Raw genomic sequence first — 22830 nt, forward strand, 5'->3', positions numbered from 1 at the left:
CTTTAATGTAATTTTATATGAACTTCTGTGCCTCATGTGAAGCTGTTATACCTTTTTAAATATTCTGTCTTGTCTTGTGTAGCACTTTGGTCCACTGCTGGTTCTCAAGGTTCAATGGATTCAATTAAATAAAACAAGCAAAGTGAAACTGACTGTTTAACAGTTCATGATATTTCCCTTTCACCCTCCTGTTGTGTTCGAGTCAAGGAAGGAAGAGAGGAAGGGAGGAAGGAAAGAAGGCAGGGAGGGAGGAAGGATGTAAGTATGGAAGGAAGGTAGGAGAGAGGGAGGAAAGAAGGCAGGGAGGGAGGAAGGATGGAGGAAAGAAGTAAGTATGGAAGGAAGGTAGGAGAGAGGGAGGAAGGATGGAGGAAAGAAGTAAGTATGGAAGGAAGGTAGGAGAGAGGGAGGAAGGATGGAGGAAAGAAGTAAGTATGGAAGGAAGGTAGGAGAGAGGGAGGAAGGATGGAGGAAAGAAGTAAGTATGGAAGGAAGGTAGGAGAGAGGGAGGAAAGAAGGTAGGAGGGAGGGAGGAAGGAAGGAAAGAAGGACAGAGGAAAGAAGGAAGGAAGGAAGGACGGAGGAAAGAAGGTAGGGGGAAGGAAGGACAGAAGGAAGGAAGAAAGGGAGAAGATGGAAAGAAAGAAAGAGAGAGGAAGCACAGAAGGAAGGAAGGGAGCAAGAAGGAAGGAAACGAGGAGGAAAGAGAGAGAATGAGGGAGGAAGGAAGGAAAGGAGGGAAGGAAAGAAGGAGGGAGGGAGGGAGGAAGGAAAGGAAGGAAGGAAGGGAGGAAAGAGAAAGGAAAGATAGAAAGAGAGAAGGAGTGAGGGAGGGACGAAGGAATGAAGGAAGGAAGGAATGAAGGAAGGAAGGAAGGAAGGAAGGAAGGAATAATAATAACTATTAAAACCTCCTTTATGATATTTACTCTAACAGACAATGAACAAGTGAAGCTGCACATTATTGCATCATCTATTATCCATTATCATGACAGGACAAAAACAATGCAGAACACACACACACACACACACACACACACACACACACACACACACACACACACACACACAGACACACAGACACACACACACACACACACACACACACAGACACACACACACACAGACACACACACACACACACACAGACACACACACACACAGACACAGACACACACACACACACACACACACACACACACACACACACACACACACAGCTGCTTCCTCAAAAACTTTGTTCCTCTAATTAACAACAACCAAAAGTAATTGGAGTTATAACTTTGGTAGGATTACACACACACACACACACACACACACACACACACTCTCTCTCTCTCTCTCTCTCACACACACACACACACACACACACACACACACACTCTCTCTCTCTCTCTCTCACACACACACACACACACACACACACACACACACACCACTGAGCTTCAGTTACTCCCCAGTTATGATCAGAGTGCAATTATAACGACGCAGGTAAACCGATAACACACACACACACACTCTCTCACTCTCACACACACACACACACACACACACACTCTTTAGAAAGTCTTTACCTGCAGCTGGACTTTTCTAGCAGACTTGATTTGTTTTGGGGTTTTTTTTTTCTTGTAGAGGAGAAACAGCAGCGTCCTGACACAGACCCAGCTGATGCACTGCTGCCCGCCTCCTCCCTTCCTCCTCCCTTCCTCCTCCCTTCCTCCCTCCAACCGGGTCTTGTGACTGTAGGGACGCCAGCTGACACCACTCCTTCAAAATAAAAGCCCTGGGCTGCTGCTGCTGAAGAGTCTCTCTCTCTCTCTCTCTCTCTCTTTGATTCTCAGTTTCAGATTTAGTCTCTCTCTCTCTCTTTGATTCTCAGTTTCAGATTTAGTCTCTCTCTCTCTCTTTTCCTTTTCTGCTCTTCTCTGAGTGATTACCTACTTTTTTCAGACTCCTTCAGAATAAATAAATACTCCTTCAAAATAAAAGCCCTGGGCTGCTGCTCTCTCTCTCTCTCTCTCTTTGACTCTCAGTTTCAGATTTAGTCTCTCTCTCTTCCTTTTCTGCTCTTCTCTGAGTGATTATCTACTTTTTTTAGACTCCTTCAAAATAAATAAATAAATACTCCTTCAAAATAAAAGCCGTGGGCTGCTGCTCTCTCTCTCTCTCTCTCTTTGACTCTCAGTTTCAGATTTAGTCTCTCTCTCTCTCTCTCTCTCTCTCTCTCATGATTATCTACTTTTTTAGGTCAGTGTGACGCTTCCCGCTCGCCTGCTCAGGGTCACACTACTCTTTTTTTTTTTTTTAACCTCATGTGACCAAATGCACTGTGGAAAATGTTGTAAACCATGTTTCTATGACGACCCCCCCCCCCACCCCTCCTCTACTACACACAAGAGTAATCTCAACCAATCGCTGGTTCAACAATGATCACGTGATATAGAAACACTCATTTACTGCAGGATCAGAGGCTGTATGGAGCCTCGAAAGGAAGGGAGGGAGGAAAGGAGGAAGGAAGGAAATGAGGGAGGAAGGAAGAATGGAAAGATGGAAGGGAAGGAGAGAAGGAAAGGAGGGAGAAAAGAAGAAAGAAGGAAGGAAGGAAGGAGGGAGGAAAGGAGGAAGGAAAGGGGGGAAGGAAAGGAGGGAGGGAGGGAAGGAAGGAAGGAAAGAGAGAAGGAAAGAAAGGGGGAAGGAAAGGAGGAAGGAAAGGAGGGAGGAAGGAAAGGAAGGAGGAAAGAAGGAACAGTCAAAACTGACAGGGTCAATTTGACCCGGGAGGATACTGAAATCATTGAAGCTGCTTTTGCACAGTCACTCCCCCCCCCATCACCCCCCCCCCCCCCCCCCGCCTTCCCCCCCTCCATGCCACCCCCCCCACCTCCTCCTCCCGCAGTGCTGAGAGCTTTTCGCCTCCCGGAGCACAAAGGAAGGAGCTCAGGTTGCATCGAGGCTGAAAGACGGGCGAGGACTTCCCGGCTCAAACATGATCCATAAAACACACACGGCACGACAAACAGCTCCTCTCTCTGTTTGACGAGGGAGGTAAGAAAGAAAGAAGGAAAGAAGCAAGGAAGGAAGGAAGGAAGGGAGGAAGGACACACACTGCTGTGGGTTCAGCTCCTCTCTCTGTTTGACTTGTGAAGGTGTGACGTTTATTTAAAGCTCTGAGGAAATATTACTGAGCTACGTTACTCACATAGTTTGTCTTTTAGAAAGGAAATAAGGGAGAGAGGAAGGAGGGAAGGAAGGAAAGGAATAAGGAGGGAGGGGGGAAAGAAGGAAAGAAGGAAGGAAGGAGAAAGGGAGGAAGGAAGGAAGGAGGGAGGGAGTGAGGAAGGAGGGAAGGAAGGAAGGTAGGAGGGAGGGAGGGAGGGAGGGAGGAAAGATGGAAGGAAGGAAGGAAAGAAAGAAAGAAGGAAGGAAAGGAGGGAGGGAGGAAGGAGGGAAGGAAGGAAGGAAGGAGGGAAGGAAAGAAGGACAGAAATAGTTTGTCTTTTTGTTCCTGAAGTGAAACAAGAGATCTGAATAAACTAAAAACTCAGATGGAAAGGAAGGAAAGAAGGGAGAGAGGAAGGAGGGAAGAAGGAAGGAAGGAAGGGAGAAAGAAGTAAGGAAGGTAGGAGGGAGGGAGGAAAGAAAGAAAGAAGGAAGGAAGGAAGTAAGGAGGGAAGGAGAAAGGGAGGAAGGGAGGGAGGGAGAAAGGTAGGAGGGAGGGAGGTAGGAGGGAGGGAGGGAGGGAGGGAGGGAAGGGAGGAAGGAAGGAGGGAGGAAAGAAAGAAAGAGGAAGGGAGGAAGGAAGGAAAGAAGGACAGAGGAAAAAACGAAGGAAGGGATAAAGGAGGAAGGAAAGGAGGGAGGGAGGAAAGAAGGAAGGAAGGAAGGAAGGGAGGGAAGGAAGGAGAAAGGGAGGGAAGGAAGGAAGGAAGGGAGGGAAGGAAGGAGAAAGGGAGGGAAGGAAGGAAGGAAGGGAGGAAGGTAAGGAGTAAGGAAAACAAGAGGAAGTAATTTAGGAGGAAAGGAAGGAAGGAAAGAAGGACACACACAGTGCTGAGGGTTCAGCTCCTCTCTCTGTTTGGTTTGGGAAGGTGTGACGTTTATTTAAAACTCTGAGGAAATATTATTTAACTACGTGGGTCAAATAGTTTGTCTTTTAGTTCCTGAAGTGAAACAACGAGATCTGGATGAACTAGGACAGAAGGGAGAGAGGAAGGAGGGAAGGAAGGAAGGAAAGGAGGGAGGGAGGAAAGAAGGAAAGGAGGGAGGGAGGAAGGAAGGTAGGTAGGGAGGGAGGGAGGGAGGGAGGTAGGAGGGAGGGAGGGAGGAAAAGAAAGAAAGAAGGAAGGAGAAAGGGAGGGAGGAAGGAAAGAAGGTAGGAGGGAGGGAGGGAGGGAGGGAGGGAAGGGAAGAAGGAAGGAAAGGAGGGAGGGAGGGAGGGAAGGAAGGAGAAAAGGAAGGAGGGAAGGAAGAAGGAAGGAAGGAAGGAGGAAGGGGGAAGGAAAGGTGGGAGTAAAGAAAGAGAGAAGGAAGGAAGGAAGGAAGAAGAAAGGGAGGGAAGGAAGGAAAGGAGGGAGGGAGGGAAGGAGGGAAGGAAGGAAGGAAGGAAGGAAGGAAAGAAGGAAGGAAGGGAGGAAAAAAGGAAGGAATTTAGGAGGAAAAGAAGGAAGGAAAGAAAGGAGGAAGGACGGAAGGAAAGTAGGAAGGAAGCAAGGAAGGACGGAAGGAAGGAGGTGGGAGCAAAGAAGCTGGGAGAAAGGTGGGAGGAAAGAAGGAGAGAGGGAGGAAGGAAGGACAGAAGGAAGGAAGAAAGAGAGAACACACACACACACACACACACACACACACACACACACAGCTGATCTTACCTGACACAGGTGACAGCACCATGTTCCCCGACCGCTGAACTTCATCAAATTTACTGAAGATGACGTTCAGCCTGAAACAGAGCGAGGAGACGAGGAGACAAGGAGAGGAAACGTTAGCTCCTCATTCATAGAAGGACATTAACCTTCCTGGTGTCCTCCAGTCAAGGAAGGAAGGGAGGAAGGAAAGGAGGAAGGGGGAAGAAGGAAGTAAAGGAGGGAGGAAAGGAGGGAGGAAGAAGGAAGGAAGGAAAGGAGGAAGGTAGTAAGGAAGGTAGGATGGAGGAAGGAAAGGAGGGAGGAATGGAGGAAGAAGGAAGGAAAGGAGGAAGGAAGGAAGGAAGGAAGGAAGGAAGGAAGGAAGGGAGGGAGGAAGGAAGAAGGAAGGAAAGGAAAGAAGGAAGGAAGGAAGGAAGGAGGGAAGAAAAGAAAGAGAGGAGGGAGGAAAGGAAGGAAAAAGGAAAAGAGGAAGGGAGGGATGAAGGAAAGAAGGGAGGAAAGAGAGAGGAAGGAAAGAAAGAGAAGGAGGGAAGGAGGGAAGAAGCACAGAGGAAAGAACGAAGGAAGGAAGGACAGAAGGAAGGAAGGAAGGAAGGAAGGACAGAAGGAACAGTCAAAAGAGACAGGAAGGTTAGTAAATCTCTGCTGCTGCCTTCAGACCTGCAGTCGCTCCTCTCTGGGAAAAAGGAAAAACAGAACTGGCTCATCTCAGACTCTCTGGAGAAAACGGTTAAATAGGCCGAAGCCAGAGTCTCTGCGTCCGAAAAATAGACAGGAAGTGGCCGACGGCGACGCCAAACACCAATAATCACAATGTGTAACGTCTCTGCAGCCACAGGTGACTTCAGAGGAGTTTATCTGCTATCAATATCATCCTCATTTATAAACTAAAGATACTTTAAAAGTTTTATTTCGTTATGAACTGAATATCTGCGTGTCTTTGAACGCACCGTGACTGAGGCAGACTGGATATCTGCGTGTCTTTGAACGCACCGTGACTGAGGCAGACTGGATATCTGCGTGTCTTTGAACGCACCGTGACTGAGGCAGACTGAATATCTATGTGTCTTTGAACGCACCGTGACTGAGGCAGACTGAATATCTGCGTGTCTTTGAACGCACCGTGACTGAGGCAGACTGGATATCTGCGTGTCTTTGAACGCACCGTGACTGAGGCAGACTGAATATCTGCGTGTCTTTGAACGCACCGTGACTGAGGCAGACTGAATATCTGCGTGTCTTCGAACGCACCGTGACTGAGGCAGGCTGAATATCTGCGTGTCTTTGAACGCACCGTGACTGAAGCAGACTGAATATCTATGTGCCTTTGAACGCACCGTGACTGAGGCAGACTGAATATCTGCGTGTCTTTGAACGCACCGTGACTGAGGCAGACTGAATATCTGCGTGTCTTTGAACGCACCGTGACTGAGGCAGACTGAATATCTGCGTGTCTTTGAACGCACCGTGACTGAGGCAGACTGAATATCTGCGTGTCTTCGAACGCACCGTGACTGAGGCAGACTGAATATCTATGTGTCTTTGAACGCACCGTGACTGAGGCAGACTGGATATCTGCGTGTCTTTGAACGCACCGTGACTGAGGCAGACTGGATATCTGTGTCTCTTTGAACGCACCGTGACTGAGGCAGACTGAATATCTGCTTGTCTTTGAACGCACCGTGACTGAGGCAGGCTGAATATCTGCGTGTCTTTGAACGCACCGTGACTGAGGCAGACTGAATATCTGCGTGTCTTTGAACGCACCGTGACTGAGGCAGACTGAATATCTGTGTGTCTTTGAACGCACCGTGACTGAGGCAGACCCTTCTTCCCGAGGTCCATCCTCACTCGCTCTCCAACGTGGCGATAGATCTCTACGAGGCAGTTCATGGCTCCGTCACGCACCTGCAACACAAACATATATAATAATTATAATAAAGTGTCCTGTCGTCCTCCCGGGTCAAAATGACCCCGTCTGTTTTAACTGTTCCTTCCCTTCCTCCCTTCCTGCCTGCCTTCCTTCCTCTCGTCCTTCCCTTCCCCCCTCCCTCCTATTCTCTTTCCCTCCCTCCTTCCTCTTTCCTTCCTTCCTTCCTTCCCTCCTTTCTTCCTTCCTTCCTTTCCTCCCTCCCTCCTTCTCTCTTTGCTTCCTTCCTTCCTTCCTTTTCCTCCCTCCTTTCTTCCTTCTCTCCTTCCTTTCCTTCCATCCTTCCTTTCCTTCCCTCCTCCCTTCCTTCCTTCCTTCCTTTCCCCCCTCCCTCCTATTCTCTTTCCTTCCCTCCTTCCTTTCCTCCTTTCCTTCTGTCCTTCCTTCCTTCCCTCCCTCCTTCTCTCTTTCCTCCCTCCCTCCTTTCCTTCCTTCTTTCTGGAGATGTGAAGAGTAAAAGAAGTCAAAAAGGTAGATCTTAAGTTTTAAAGACATGAACCGTCTCTGCTGCCTTCAGGTCTGCAGGAAGTAGACCGTCATAATAAAAGCTTCTATTCACTATTCACCTCTTTATTATCTTATAGTTTATATTATTCATTTTGCTTCTTCTCTAGTTTTTAATAGTTTTTATTTATTAATTCAGAGTAGAGCTCACTGTCCTTCCTTCCTTCTTCCTTCCTTCTCTCTTTCCTTCCTTCCTTCTCTCTTTCCTTCCTTCCTTTCCTTCTGTCATTCCTTCCTCCCTCATTTCTTTCTGTCCTTCCCTCTTTCCTTCCTTCCTTCCCTCCCTCCCTCCTTCTCTTTCCTCCCTCCCATCCTTTCCTCCCTCCCTCTTTCCTTTCCTCCCTCCTGTCCTTCTTTTCTTCCCTCCTTCCTTTCCTCCCTCCCTCCTTCCTTCTTTCCTGTCCTTCCCTCCCCCCCCCCTTCCTTCCCTCTTTTCCTTCTGTCCTTCCCTCTTTCCTTCCTTCCCTCCCTCCCTCCTTCTCTTTCCTTCCTTCCCTCCTTCCTTTCTTCCCTCCTGTCCTTTCCTCCCTCCCTCATTCCTTTATTCCCTCCTGTCCTTCTTTTCTTCCCTCCTTCCTTTCCTCCCTCCCTTCCTTCCCTTCCTTTCTTTCCTTCCTTTCCTCCCTCCCTCCTTCTCTCTTTCCCTTCTTTCTTTCCTGTCCTTCCCTCCTTCCTTTCCTCCCTCCCTCCTTCTCCTAATAAATAAATAACCCAAATTAAAAAGGTAGATCTTAAGTTTGTGTTTAAGGACATAAAGAGTCAGAGAGGAGAGCTCACAGTAAAAGGCTTCAGCTTCTTCTTCTCTTTCCTCTCGCTCGTGTTTAACTTGTAATATTTGTTTTAAACTGTTTGCGGAGCCGACTGAAGGATTAAACTCAAATAAACTCAAATATAACATTCATCAGGTTTGTCTTTACGTCAAGTGTGTGTGAGTGTGTTTAGGTTTCAAAGACAGGAAGTTCATGGGCACGGCTTCCTGTCCTCAGGAGGAAGTGGGATTCCGGTGATGATAGACCAGCGTGGCCTGTCAGAGGGAGGGCGGGGGGGGGTCTGGGGAGGAGGGGGGGGGGGGGGGTAGGTCTCTGCTTATAATGTCCTAAAATACAGCTGAATGTTTCCTCTATCAGAATATATCCATGTGCATGTTGAAGGTTTGAGTAGAAGGAAGATTATTAGAGTCCTAATGTTACCAGAATAAAAGTCGTAATATTACCAGAATACACTCCTAATGTTACCAGAATAAAAGTCGTAATATTACCAGAATAAAGTCCTAATATTACCAGAATAAAAGTCCTAATGTTACCAGAATAAAAGTCCTAATGTTACCAGAATAAAAGTCCTAATGTTACCAGAATAAAGTCCTAATATTACCAGAATAAAAGTCCTAATATTACCAGAATAAAAGTCCTAATGTTACCAGAATAAAAGTCCTAATGTTACCAGAATAAAAGTCCTAATATTACCAGAATAAAGTACTGCTTATAATGTCCAAAAAAGCAGCTGAATGTTTCCTCTATCAGAATATATCCATGTGCAGGATTTAGAGAAGGAAACAGGATCGGAGCTGCTGAGCTGCAGAGCTGCAGTGTTGTAGTTTCACCAGCAGGGGGCAGAGCGACACCACAGATACTAAAACACTGTGTGGTTCAAAGCCTGTCGACCCCTCTGCTGCTCACAATGTCCCAAAAAACAGCTGAATGTTTCCTCTATCAACATATATCCATGGTTTGAGTTAGGGGTTAGGCATTTAGAAACCCTAATCAACTTAATGGTGGTGTTCACTGTTGCCATGGCAGCAAAGGTTGCATATCTTTAAGTAATTTGAAAACTTGTCTTGAGTGATAATTTTAACCCAAACCATGATCTTTACATAGCTTATTTTAGGGGTTTTGGAGCGTTAATTAGACAAAAAAAAAAAAAAAACATTTAAAGAGGCTAATTTAAGACGTTTTATAGATAAACAATTGATTCATTGAGAAAATAATCAGAATAATAATTAATAAATAAAATAATCAGAATAATAATTAATAAATAAAATAATCAGAATAATAATTAATAAATAAAATAATCAGAATAACAATTAATAAATAAAATAATCAGAATAATAATTAATAAATAAAATAATCAGAATAATAATTAATAAATAAACTAATGAGAATAATAATTAATAAATAAAATAATCAGAATAATAATTAATAAATAAACTAATGAGAATAATAATAAATAAATAAAATAATCAGAATAATAATAAATAAATAAAATAATCAGAATAACAATTAATAAATAAACTAATGAGAATAATAATTAATAAATAAAATAATCAGAATAATAATTAATAAATAAAATAATCAGAATAATAATTAATAAATAAAATAATCAGAATAATAATTAATAAATAAAATAATCAGAATGACAATTAATAAATAAAATAATCAGAATAATAATAAATAAATAAAATAATCAGAATAACAATTAATAAATAAAATAATCAGAATAATAATTAATAAATAAAATAATCAGAATAACAATTAATAAATAAAATAATCAGAATAATAATTAATAAATAAAATAATCAGAATAATAATTAATAAATAAAATAATCAGCAGAATAATTAATAAATACAATCCCTTCCTCCCTCCCTCCCTTCCTTCCCTTATTCCCTTCCTTCCTTCCTTCCATCTTTTTAATGATCCGGCCCACATGAGATCAAAATGGTCTGTATGTGGCCCTTGAATATAAATGAGTTTGACACCTCTGCATTAATTTATATAGAAATCATTTTGAGCTGCAGTGCTGTAGTTTCACCAGCAGAGGGCAGCACAGCACCACAGATACTAAAACACTGTGTGGCTCAAAGTGTGTCAAACCTTCCTGAAATAGTTTTTTTCTTGCTCGTAGTTCCAGTTGAAAGGAAATCTGACTGATACACAAACACAACAATACTTTTAGACTGGAGGGTTGTTCTCAACTCTGTCTCACACACTTCCTGTTTGTGTCTTTCCTGTTTTAACAAGACAATGTCTCTGCGTGCACAAAGGCAGCGCCATAAAAAAAAAAACACACAGATTTGGGGCCTGATTTTACTAAACGTCTGTTACCATGGAGACGAGGAGACGAGGAGACGAGGCACAATGACAGAATACACACATAATGAATGTAATATTAGTAGTTTACCGTAATGAATGTAATATCAGTAGTTTACCGTAATTAATGTAATATTAGTAGTTTACCGTAATTAATGTAATACTAGTAGTTTACCGTAATGAATGTAATATTAGTAGTTTACCGTAATGAATGTAATATCAGTAGTTTACCGTAATTAATGTAATACTAGTAGTTTACCGTAATGAATGTAATACTAGTAGTTTACCGTAATTAATGTAATACTAGTAGTTTACCGTAATTAATGTAATATCAGTAGTTTACCGTAATGAATGTAATATCAGTAGTTTACCGTAATGAATGTAATATTAGTAGTTTACCGTAATGAATGTAATATTAGTAGTTTACCGTAATGAATGTAATATTAGTAGTTTACCATAATTAATGTAATATCAGTAGTTTAACCGTAATGAATGTAATATTAGTAGTTTACCGTAATGAATGTAATATTAGTAGTTTACCGTAATGAATGTAATACTAGTAGTTTACCGTAATTAATGTAATATTAGTAGTTTACCTTAATGAATGTAATATCAGCAGTTTACCGTAATGAATGTAATATCAGTAGTTTACCTTAATGAATGTAATATCAGTAGTTTACCGTAATGAATGTAATATCAGTAGTTTACCGTAATGAATGTAATATTAGTAGTTTACCGTAATTAATGTAATACTAGTAGTTTACCGTAATTAATGTAATATCAGTAGTTTACCGTAATGAATGTAATATTAGTAGTTTACCGTAATGAATGTAATACTAGTAGTTTACCGTAGTTAATGTAATATCAGTAGTTTACCGTAATGAATGTAATATTAGTAGTTTACCGTAATGAATGTAATATTAGTAATTTACCGTAATGAATGTAATACTAGTAGTTTACCGTAATTAATGTAATATCAGTAGTTTACCGTAATGAATGTAATATTAGCAGTTTACCGTAATGAATGTAATATTAGTAGTTTACCGTAATGAATGTAATATTAGTAGTTTACCTTAATGAATGTAATATTAGTATGTTTTCCGTAATGAATGTAATATTAGCAGTTTACCGTAATGAATGTAATATTAGTAGTTTACCATAATGAATGTAATATTAGTATGTTTTCCGTAATGAATGTAATATGAGGCGTTTTTAACCCCAGTGTGCAAAATACAGATTTGTGATTTTGAAAGCCAGGTATTAACTGGCTGTTACCATGGAGACAAGGAAACGTCACATTATTATTTTTTTAGTGTTTTCTGGGTTCGTACCTGACTTGTCGGATCTCCGAGGAGATTACAGATGTGAGGGACGATTTTACTGAGTGTCAGACTCTGAGATCCAAACCTGGAAAAGAAACAAAAAGAAGGAAAAACATAATATAAAGATGAGGAATCCGATATATTTTAGGGTGTACAAACTTTTATTAGTTTATTACACATTAATTATTATTTACTTACACATTTAAAGTTGAGATGAGGCAGAGGCAAAGTCCTTCTCTGGTCCTGTTGTTCTTATGCTTGAAGCCTCCCATCATCCGCTCCCACACATACTGGAATAAAGACACACACACACATACACACACACACACACACACACACACAGACACACACAACCACAGACACACACACAACCACAGACACACACACAACCACAGACACACACACACACACAGACACAGACACAGACACACACATACATACATACACACACACACACACACACACACACACACACACACACACAGACACACACACACAGAAACACACACACACACAACCACAGGCACACACACATACACACACACAAACACAGACACACACAAACACATAGACATAGACACACACACACACATACACACACACAACCACAGACACACACACACAAACACACAACACATGAGTTTAGTTTTTATTTAGTTTTAATGAGTTTAACAAGTGATTAAGTCTGTGTGTGTGTGTGTGTGTGTGTGTGTGTGTGTGTGTGTGTGTGTGCGCTTGCCTTTAAGTTTATCTTGTCACTAGGAGTTCATTTTATTTTAGAAAAGCAGCACATCTCATTAGAAGGAAGGAAGGAAGGGAGGAAGGAAGGAAGAAAGAGAAGGAGGGAAGGAAGGAAGAGAGGAAGGAAAGGAGGGAGGAAAGAAAGAAGGAAGGTAGGAAGGAAGGAAGGAAGGAAGGGAGGGAAGGAAGGAAGGAAGGAAGGAAGGGAGGAAGGAAGGAAGGGAGGAAGAAGGAAAGAAAGGAGGGAGGAAAGAAAGGAAGGAAGGAAGGGAGAAAGGACGGAAAGGAGGGAGGAAGGAAAGGAGAAGGAAGGAAAAGAGGGAGGAAGGAAGGAAAGGAGAAGGAAGGAAGGAAGGAAGGAAGGAAGGAAGGGAGGGAGGTAGGAAGGAAGGGAGGAAGAAGGAAAGGAGGGAGTAAGGAAGGAAGGAAGGAAGGAAGGGAGGAAGGAACTAAATATTTGTCTGCTGTAAAGTCGAGACAGTTTGAAACAGCTGCATCACTGTGTGTGTGTGTGTGTATGTGTGTGTGTGTGTGTGTGTGTGTGCGTGGTTGTGTGTGTGTATATGTATGTGTGTGTGTGTGTGTGTGTGTGTGTGTGTGTGTGTGTGTGTGTGTGTGTGTGTGTGTGTGTGTGTGTGTGTGTATGTTAGTGTGTGTGGTTGTGTGTGTATGTATGTGTGTGTGTGTGTGTGTGTGTGTGTGTGTGTGTACCTGTGGGTTTGCAGCCTGGTCCATGATCTTGAGCAGCAGCGCTTGGTCTTGGTCTCTAACTTGATCTTTGGCGTCTCCGAGTCGATCGATTAAACTCGGCAGGACTGAGCAAACAGGAAACAGGAAATGAAACACTTTAACAACAATAATTTAACAAAATAAAATGCTTGTCAACTTTAAAAAAGGTCACACATTTGATTTTTGTCAGTTTTCGGTTAGTTACAACCTTAAAAACTGAACCTAAATAAAAAAAATATATATAAATTAATGCAAAAATTAAAAAAATAAAAATTAAATAAAAATAAATAATAAAAACAGTAAAATTATAAAAGATATAAATTAATGCAAAAGAAAAGAAACAAAAAGAAAACCAGAAAAACTAATATAAATTAAAATCAAATGAATTAATTATTAGAATAACACATTTTAAAACTTAAATACAATAAAATCAATAATTAAATAATATAAAACATGGTCATAAAAATGTTGTTGCTTACTCACCTGTTCCCACCTGAGTCCTGAACCTCTCCTGTAGTCTGCTGACCAGAGCCGACAGAATATCCATACCGAGCAACACCACCTAAAAACACACAAAAACACACAAAATGAGTCAAATACACACAAAAACAACACAGCTGGAACCACACTGAGTTTCTTTTGCATTAATTTATATATTTTATAATTTTACTGCTTTCTATAATTGTTTTTATTATTGTTCTTTTTCCATTTTTCTGTATATATATATATGTATATATATAATGTTTTGGGGGGTTTTTTGCATTGATTTTTTTATTTTTTATAATTTTACTAGTATTTTTTTTTTTTTGCATGAAGTTATCATTTTAAAATTTGACTGTATTTTTTGGCTATTTTATTTTTATCATTGTTCTTTTTTTTTGCATTTTTCTATTTTTACTTAACTAGTTTTTATTTTTTAATTTTTTTTTCTTTGCATTAATTTATATATTTTATAATTTATTACTGGTTGTTATAATTGTTTTTATTATTGTTCTTTTTCATTTTTCTGTATATACATATATATATAATGGGGTTTTTTGCATTGATTTTTTATCTTTATTTTTTATTCTATTTTTTATTTTTTGCATGAAGTTATAATTTTAAAATTGTACTAGTATTTATTATTATCATTTTTTTTCTTTGCATTAATTTATATATTTTATGATTATACTAGTTGTTATAATTGTTTTTATTTTTGTTCTTTTTAAAGTTTGAATTTAATTTAATGTAAAGAGAGAAACAACAGCTGCAGCGTCACCAATGCATTTGAATGAGGAGCAGCTGCAAAGCATTATGGGTAATCCAGCAGCGCCTGGATTCACTTTAAAAACACACACTAGAGAATAAAAAGGCGCGAGTTTGACGAGTTTAACTCCTTCACGTGTCTCTGTGAGGAGGTGAAACACGGCGGAGGTGAAGCTCACACCGTCACACCGTGACCGAGCGCGTGGGTAAACGATGACATGAGGCAGTCAGCTGTGCGCGTGAGCAACTTTCCTTGTCATGGGGTTGCCTGGGAGACTCAATGAGCGTCTAGTGAGAGTCTCCTTGCTGACACCATATCAACACATACGCGCCACCTGAGCCTCGCGCTCGGACACTGGTGCAATTTTTGGAAACTCACTTTTTAAACTGTAAAAATGTGAGAAACACTTAGAAGAAGAAAGAGAATAAAGGAGTAAATTGTCTCTGCTGCCCCCTGGCGGCCGAACACTGGTACTACACCTAAATATACCCCACTGCAGGAGGAGGTTTATTATACATATTATCTTATAGTAAATTATATTTATTTATGCTTTGTTCCTGTAATACTGCAAGCTCCAGGTTTATTATGCTATTATATTATATTATTAATTTATTCCACCCAAATATCACTTTATGTCAAACTGCTTATAGTTTTAAACTAGTAGTTGTTTGGTGGAATTAACCTTTAACCTCCTTCCTATTTTACTTTACTAGTTTGTATTGCAAAATGTATATGTATGTATGTATGTATATATATAAATATATATATATATAAATTTTGCATTAATCTTTTTTTAATTTTCTTTTTTTGGCAATAATTTCACTCATTTGTGAGTGAAATTATTCACTCACAAATGAGGGATAGGATCATTGCAGGGATAGGATCACATTTCTAGGACTTTAGTTTTAAAGGTTAATTCCACCAAACTACTACTAGTTTAAAATTAGTAGTAGTTTTTACGTAAAGTGATATTTGGGTCGAACTAACCTTTAAAACTAGAGTCCTAGAAATATGATCCTATCTACTTTACTTTTTTTTTCTTGCATTATTTTATGGGAGGATATATATATATATATACATATTAAAAGGTGAATAAATAAGGTGCAGTCGGGTGTAAATCTTCTGTCAGTTAAAGTTCATTCAGCTTCGTCTCGTCTGCTCGAGGATCAATTAATCAATTAACAGGAGCCATTAGACTTACAGCAGGAGGACTAAGAGGAGGATTACATCACATACTGAAACCCTGATGACACTCTGTAAGAGTCGCTCCTCCTCCTCCTCCTCCTCCTCCTCCTCCTCGTCTGTCAGCTCGGTCACAGAGGGAAGGAAACTGGGCTAATGGTGCTGTTAAATTAAGCTCACACAGCCACCGCCGCCTTCGCCTGAGAGCCTCGTCCTCATTACGATGAGGAGGAGGAGGAAGAGGAAGAGGAGGAAGAGGAAGAGGAGGAGGAGGAGGAGAGAGAGGAAGAGGAGAAGGAGGAGGAGGAGGAGAGAGAGGAAGAGGAGAAGGAGGAGGAGGAGGGGGAGGGAGAGGAGGACGACGAGGAAGAGGAAGAGGAGGAGGAGGAGGAGGAGGAGGAGGAAGAGGAAGAGGAGGAAAAATAAAAGGTTCTAACTAGAACCAAACACGGTTCTTCAGAGAGATGCTATAGAACCTTATTTGGATCAACCTTGTAAACAACCAATGAAACTAACCCGTCCAACATCGACCTCAATGTAACACAATGCAAACGGTTCCTTAAGGAACCATCAAAAAGCGGTTCCTTTAGGCACAATAAAAGGTTCTTCAAAGAGCAAAAATAGGTTCTTTATGGAACCATTTTCAGGAATGTTCTTAGTTGATCCTTACTGGTTCATTAGAGAACCTCTTTTAAATGGTTCTTTGGAGTGATGCCATAGAAGAACCTTTTGGGTTCAACAAAGAACCATTTCAACAAACGGTTCCTTAAAGAACCTCTAAACGTGCCTCAAAGAACCATCAAAAAGCGGTTCTTTGAGGCAATTAAAGGTTCTCCAAAGAGCAAAAATAGGTTCTTTATGGAACCATTTTCAGGAAAGAACCAGTTAGGGTTCTATTGACCCTTACTGGTTCATTAAAGAACCTCTTTTAAATGGTTCTTTGAGCATTTTAATATTAATGTATGTGTAAAGAACTGTAGATTAAAAGAAACCATATAGAACTTAATTTCTCTCCATGACCATCAAATAAAGAACCTTTAGTACCTTAACCCTTTATTGGGCAAATAATTATATTTGGTAACTTCTTTAAATATCCCAAAATATCCTTCCTCCCTGCCTTCTTTCTTCCCTTCCTCTTTTCCTTTCTCCCTCCCTCGTTCCTTATTTCCTCCGTCCTTCCTTCCTTTCCTTACTTCCATCTGTCCGTCCTTCCTCCCTCCCTCCTTCTCTCCTCCCTTCCTTCTTTCCTTCCTCTGTCCTTCCTTCCTTCCTTTCCTTCCTCCTTCCCCCTTTCTTCTTTCTTCCCTTCCTCCCTCCTTCTCTCTTTCTTTCCTCCCCCCTACCTTCCTTCCCTCCTTCTTTCCTCCGTCCTTCCTTCCTTTCCTTCCTCCCTCCCTCCTTCATTCCCTCCGTCCTTCCTTCCTTTCCTTCCTCCCTCCTTCCTTCCTTCCTTCCTTCCTTTCAATGAGTGTCCTATAAAGGGTTAAAGAACCTTTAGTAAAGTATGCAAAGAACCGTCCACAGCATAAAGTGGTTCTTCAGCTGGAGAACCATAGAACCTTTTAAAGAACCATCATGTCTCACAGTGTATTAGCCTATTTTATTATTCTTATTGATGGAATGATTATTAAACTAATAGCAGATCATCAGCAGAGAAAGCTTCACATTCCTGAGCTCAGAGTGAGACTCAAGCAGCAGCAGTTTCATATCTGCATAAATTACACATCTCTCTCTCTGTCTCTCTCTCTCTCAGCAGCCCGACGGTTTAACCCTCCTGTTGTCCTCGAGTCAAGTAAGGGAGGGAGGGAGGGAGGAAGTAAGAAGGAGGGGAAGGGAAGGAAGGAAAGGAGGGAGGAAAGAAGGAAGGGAGGGAGGGAGGAAAGAAGGAAGGGAGGGAAGGAGGGAGGGAGGAAGTAAGAAGGAGAGAAAGGGGGGAGGAAAGGAGGGAGGAAAGAAAGGAGGGAGGGAGGAAGTAAGAAGGAAGGGAGGAAGGGAAGGAAGGAAAGGAGGGAGGAAAGAAGGAAGGGAGGGAGGGAGGGAGGGAGGAAAGAAGGAAGGAAAGGAGGGAGGAAGGAAGGGAGGGAGGAAGGAAAGGAAGGAGGAAAGAAGGAAGGGAGGGAGGAAGGGAGGAAGGGAGGAAGGGAGGAAGAAGGAAGGAAAGGAGGGAGGGAGGAAGGAAGTAAGGGAGGGAGGAAGGAAGGAAGGAAGGAAGGAAGGAAGGAAGGCAGGAAAGAAAAGAAGGACAGGATGAAGGGAGGGAAGGAAGGAAGGAAGGAAGGAAGGATGGAAGGGAGCCACTACATTCTCTATTAATCAACCAATAAAATAAACTACAACTGGCCCATGTGGCCCTCCCTCCTTTCCTTCCTTCCCTCCTTTCCTTCCTTATTTCTTCCTCCCTTCCTTCTTTCCTCTCTCTCTCCTTCTCTTTATTTCCTCTGTCCTTCCTTCCTACCTTCCTTGCCTCCTTCTTTCCTTTCCTCCCTTCCTTCCTTTCTCCCTCCTTTCCTTTCCTTTCCTCCCTTCCTCCCTTCCTTCTTTCCTCTCTCTCTCCTTCTCTTTATTTCCTCTGTCCTTCCTTCCTACCTTCCTTCCTTCCTTCTTTCCTTTCCTCCCTTCCTTTCTCCCTCCTTTCCTTCCTTCCCTCCTTTCCTTCCTTATTTCTTCCTCCCTTCCTTCTTTCCTCTCTCTCTCCTTCTCTTTATTTCCTCTGTCCTTCCTTCCTACCTTCCTTCCCTCCTTCTTTCCTTTCCTCCCTTCCTTCCTTTCTCCCTCCTTTCCTTTCCTTTCCTCCCTTCCTCCCTTCCTTCTTTCCTCTCTCTCTCCTTCTCTTTATTTCCTCTGTCCTTCCTTCTTTCCTTTCCTCCCTTCCTTTCTCCCTCCTTTCCTTCCTTTTTTCCTTTCCTCCCTTCCTTTCTTCCTTCCTTCCTTCTTCCTTCCTTCCTCTGCTTTTTAAGACTAACATGTTTTTAATTTATTTTAAGGACTTAATTTCATATATTCCCAGCTGTTCAGCACCGAGCAGCTGTGAAGCAACAGGCTGACAGCTGAGTCGAAGAGTCGAAGAGCATGCAGAGAGACGAGCAGCGATTTCACACTTCCTGTCAGCTTCATATTCTTTTCCTTTCCCCCTCCCTCCTTCCCTCCTCCCTTCCTTTCTTTCCTCCGTACCTTCTGTCCTTCCCTCCTTCCTTCTGTCCTTTCCTTCCTTCTTTCTCCCTTCCTCCTTTCCTTCCTTCTGTCCTTTCCTTCCTTCTTTCTCCCTTCCTCCCTCCTTTCCTTCCTTCTGTCCTTCCTCCCTTCCTCTGTTCTTCGTTCCTTCCTTCCTCTTTTCCTTTCCCCCTCCCTCCCTCCTCCCTTCCTTCCTTTCCTCCGTACCTTCTGTCCTTCCCTCCTTCCTTCTCTCCTTTCCTTCCTTCTTTCTCCCTTCCTCTGTTCTTCTTTCCTTCCTTCCTCTTTTCCTTTCCCCCTCCTTTCCTTTCTTCTGTCCTTCCTTCCTTCCTTCTGTCCTTCCTCCCTTCCTCTGTTCTTCTTTCCTTCCTTCCTCTTTTCCTTTCCCCCTCCCTCCCTCCTCCCTACCTTCTGTCCTTCCCTCCTTCATTCTGTCCTTTCCTTCCTTCTTTCTCCCTTCCACCCTCCTTTCCGTCCTTTGTCCTCCCTTCCTTCCTTCCTTTTAACATATTTTTGAATTGCTCATCTTGCCAACCCTTATTCATCTCTGACTCATACACAGAAATAGTTTGATAAGTCTGTTGCACAGACTGTATATAAGAAACAGACGTAACATCCGTGACGTCACCCATTGGTTTGTGGACTGCTGCTCGGAAGCCAATAGTTTCTAATCTAGGCAGCGCCATCTTGAAAATTTCAGGTGCATGCTGGGAAAAATAAAAACACGGATTCTACTCCGCATGAGGCGGGGTCATGGGCCAACTTGGAAATACTCTGTTAACCCTCCTGTTGTCCTCAGGTCAAGGAAGGAAGGAAGGAAGGGGAGAAGGAAGAAAGGAAGTGAGGAAAGAAGGAATGAGGAAGGAAAGGAGTAAGGAGGGAGGGAGGGAGAGAAGGAAAGGAGGAAGGAAGGAAGGAAGGAAGGAAGTGAGGAAAGAAGGAAGGGATGAAGGAAAGGTGGAAGGAGGGAGGGAGGAAAAGACAAAGGAAGTAAGGGAGGAAGGAAGGAAGGAAGGAAGGAAGTGAGGAAAGAAGGAAGGGAGGAAGGAAAGGAGTAAAGAGGGAGGGGGGAAAAGATTCTACTTATATGGGCATGAGGCGGGGCCATGGGCAGAGCGGGGAGGTTGCTATGGTTACGAGGGCTGGATCTCGAGGACATTGGTCAATCAACCTGTCAATCAGGACGTAGCCACGCCCTAATGCATACCCTGCTTTATCGTCACATATAAAATCAGGGAGGCCAAAATGTCCCAAATGAACATCATACTGCATTGAAGAAGGCTTTAAACTAGCGATTGAGACCATAAACACATTTTGAAAACGTTTACTGAGGTTAGAAATCAAGTGAGAAGTTGGTGAATTCTCCATTGACTTGTATAGAGACGGTCGCCCCCTGGTGGCCTTTTGATAGAATGCAGCTCTAAGTTACTTCCTGGTTGGCCTCATTTCAGAGGACCAGAACTCCCCGCCTGACACTCCTCACCTTAAAGTTGCTGGCGTTGACCCAGGAGCTCGCCACAGCGTCCACCATCCTGTCCAGCGACGTCTGGTCCTGCTCCAGGTCACAAGACTTCTCCTCGTCCAGAATGAGCTCCGTCACCTCCTGCCCCACCTGGAGCCTCTTCCCCAGGTCCTTCTGCATCACCTGCTCCAGTAAATACTCCATGCTCACCTCCTCCTCCATGGCTGCTGCCCCGAGGAAGGGGGGGGGGGAATTCAAAGGGGGGGGGGTGCAATGCAAAGCAGGGAGACTTCCAGTTGGTACTTCTCCTCCTTGCTTGTTTTTACTCCACCCAAGCCTTCGTATAACGTGCTGCAGGTATATCCGGTCCTGTCTATATGCTGGTTATCAGTTTTAAGAAGCAGCTAATGTTGACTGAGCCGAGACGAGCAGCATAATGTCCTGCGGTGGAGAGCTGCACCGGACCACGCTCCTCATTCTCCTGTCTGGCTTCTCTGGGAACACATTTAACACAAACACAAGTTCATACATTTTAATTCAGACAAATTAAACAACTGTTATAGTACCAATAAAGTAACGTAGAAATACTCCATTATAATACTGATGTAGTTAAAGTACTGCAGTAAAAGTACTACAGTATTTTAAAAGCTTGTTATATTATAGAGAACAAGTACCTCAAACTGTATTAGAGTGAAGTACAAGTACCTCAAACTGTACTACAGTAAAGTCCAAGTACCTCAAACAGTAGTACAGTAGAGTACAAGTACCTCAAACTCTACTACAGTAGAGTAAAAGTACCTCAAACTGTACCAGAGAAAAGTACAAGTACCTCAAACTGTAGTACAGTAAAGTACAAGTACCTCTAACTGTACTACAGTAAAGTACAAGTACCTCAAACTGTACTACAGTAAAGTACAAGTACCTCTAACTGTAGTACAGTAAAGTATAAGTACCTCTAACTGCACTACAGTACAGTACAAGTACTTCAAAATGTAGTACAGTAAAGTACAAGTACCTCAAACTGTACTACAGAAAAGTACAAGTACCTCTAACTGTACTACAGTAAAGTACAAGTACCTCAAACTGTAGCAGAGAAAAGTACAAGTACCTCAAACTGTACTACAGTAAAGTACAAGTACCTCAAACTGTACCAGAGAAAAGTACAAGTACCTCTAACTGTACTACAGTAAAGTACAAATACCTCAAACTGTACTACAGTAAAGTACAAGTACCTCTAACTGTACTACAGTAGAGTATAAGTACCTCAAACTGTACTACAGTAAAGTACAAGTACCTCAAACTGTACTACAGTACAGTACAAGTACCTCAAACTGTACTACAGTAAAGTACAGCATACATTAACAGCTACAGTAAAGCTAAATACTACAGTGAAGTACAATATAAAGTAAGATACTACAGTTAAATACTACATATATTCATATTGTACATAAAATACTGCAGTAAAGTAGAAACGTAGAAGCATCACATGGAAATACTACAGCAGAGTAAACTAGTAGAGTAGCTGTACTGCAGTAGTTCTGTAATCGTATTTAGTGTGTTTTAGCAGCGGTGATATAAAGCAGACAGTAGCTGACCTGTAGCTCACCTGTGCAGGTAGTAATGCTGCTTTATGTGCTGCTTCATGTGCAGCTCAGTGACTTAAAGCTGCTTAAACTGCTCAACGTCAAATGTTAATGTAGCTGTGTTAGCTCCCGATGCTAACACAGCTAGCTCTGCTTAACCTGAATATAATGGGGAAGCTAGGGTTAGCAGAGCTAGCTGGGTTAGCTCTGTGAGTTACCAGGAGGAGTTATAACACTTATAATGTTACTAAACTACGTCTAACAGGTTAATTTAATAGTTATTAATACAGTAAAGCTGCTGCTGGTTCACTCACCGGATGCACTGAAAGCTTCCCAGGAAAACAGAGAGAAGAGTTGATGGTAACTCCTGCTGCAAAGGTTGGAGTTATTATACAGCACATTGCATTAAAGTGTTAATAATAAACAGTGAGGTCTAAAAGCATCATTACACAACTACTGACACACATTAAACACACACACTGGCTCTATTTCACACAGTCAAACATCACATGTCCCATGGCAGACACCGTAGAGGATGCAGGGAGGGAGGAGGTGCAATGGAGACACCTGGTGGAGGAGAGGAGGAGGAGAGGGGAGAGAGGAGAGGAGGAGGAGAAGAGATGAGAGGAGAGGAGGAGGGAAGAGGAGAGGAAGGGAGGAGAGATGAGAGGGGGAGAGGAGAGGAGAGGAGAAGAGAGGAGAGGAGAGATGAGAGGAGGAGAGGATAGGAAGAGAGGAGGAGAGGGGAAGAGAGGAAAGGAAATGAGGAGAGGAGGACAGGAAGAGGAGAGGAGGACAGGAAGAGGAGAGGAGAGAGGAAGGGAGGAGAGGAGAGAGGAGGAGAGGAGAGGAAGGGAGGATGGGTGAGAGGAGGAGAGGAGAGGAAGAGGTGAGGAGAGGAAGGGAGGACAGGAGTGGAGGAGGAAGGGGGAGGAGAGGAAGAGAGGAGGAGGAGAGGAAGGGAGGAGAGGAGAGGAGAGGAGGAGACACATTAAACACACACACTGGCTCTAT

General features: G+C 42.4%; 1 protein-coding gene and 1 non-coding gene across 2 annotated transcripts in view; one reads left to right on the top strand and one right to left on the bottom strand.

Moving 5' to 3' along the window:
- Nucleotides 1-20455, bottom strand: part of LOC128354605 (CLIP-associating protein 1-B-like) — a 24680-nt gene extending 4225 nt beyond the window's left edge. The window contains exons 1-7 of the mRNA XM_053314829.1: nucleotides 20255-20455; nucleotides 13656-13734; nucleotides 13155-13258; nucleotides 11901-11992; nucleotides 11712-11787; nucleotides 6673-6770; nucleotides 4866-4936 (exon numbers count right to left, since the gene is read on the bottom strand). Of these exons, the coding sequence (XP_053170804.1) occupies nucleotides 4866-4936; nucleotides 6673-6770; nucleotides 11712-11787; nucleotides 11901-11992; nucleotides 13155-13258; nucleotides 13656-13734; nucleotides 20255-20455 (721 nt within the window). The remainder of the gene's footprint in view (nucleotides 1-4865; nucleotides 4937-6672; nucleotides 6771-11711; nucleotides 11788-11900; nucleotides 11993-13154; nucleotides 13259-13655; nucleotides 13735-20254) is intronic.
- On the top strand, nucleotides 14664-14792 carry LOC128354631 (U4atac minor spliceosomal RNA). Its single transcript, XR_008321099.1, has one exon. It is a non-coding gene; the product is annotated as a U4atac minor spliceosomal RNA (small nuclear RNA).
- Nucleotides 20456-22830: the final 2375 nt, after the last annotated feature.

This window comes from Scomber japonicus, chromosome 24, assembly GCF_027409825.1.
Source record: "Scomber japonicus isolate fScoJap1 chromosome 24, fScoJap1.pri, whole genome shotgun sequence".
NCBI classification, from domain to species: Eukaryota; Metazoa; Chordata; class Actinopteri; order Scombriformes; family Scombridae; genus Scomber; species Scomber japonicus.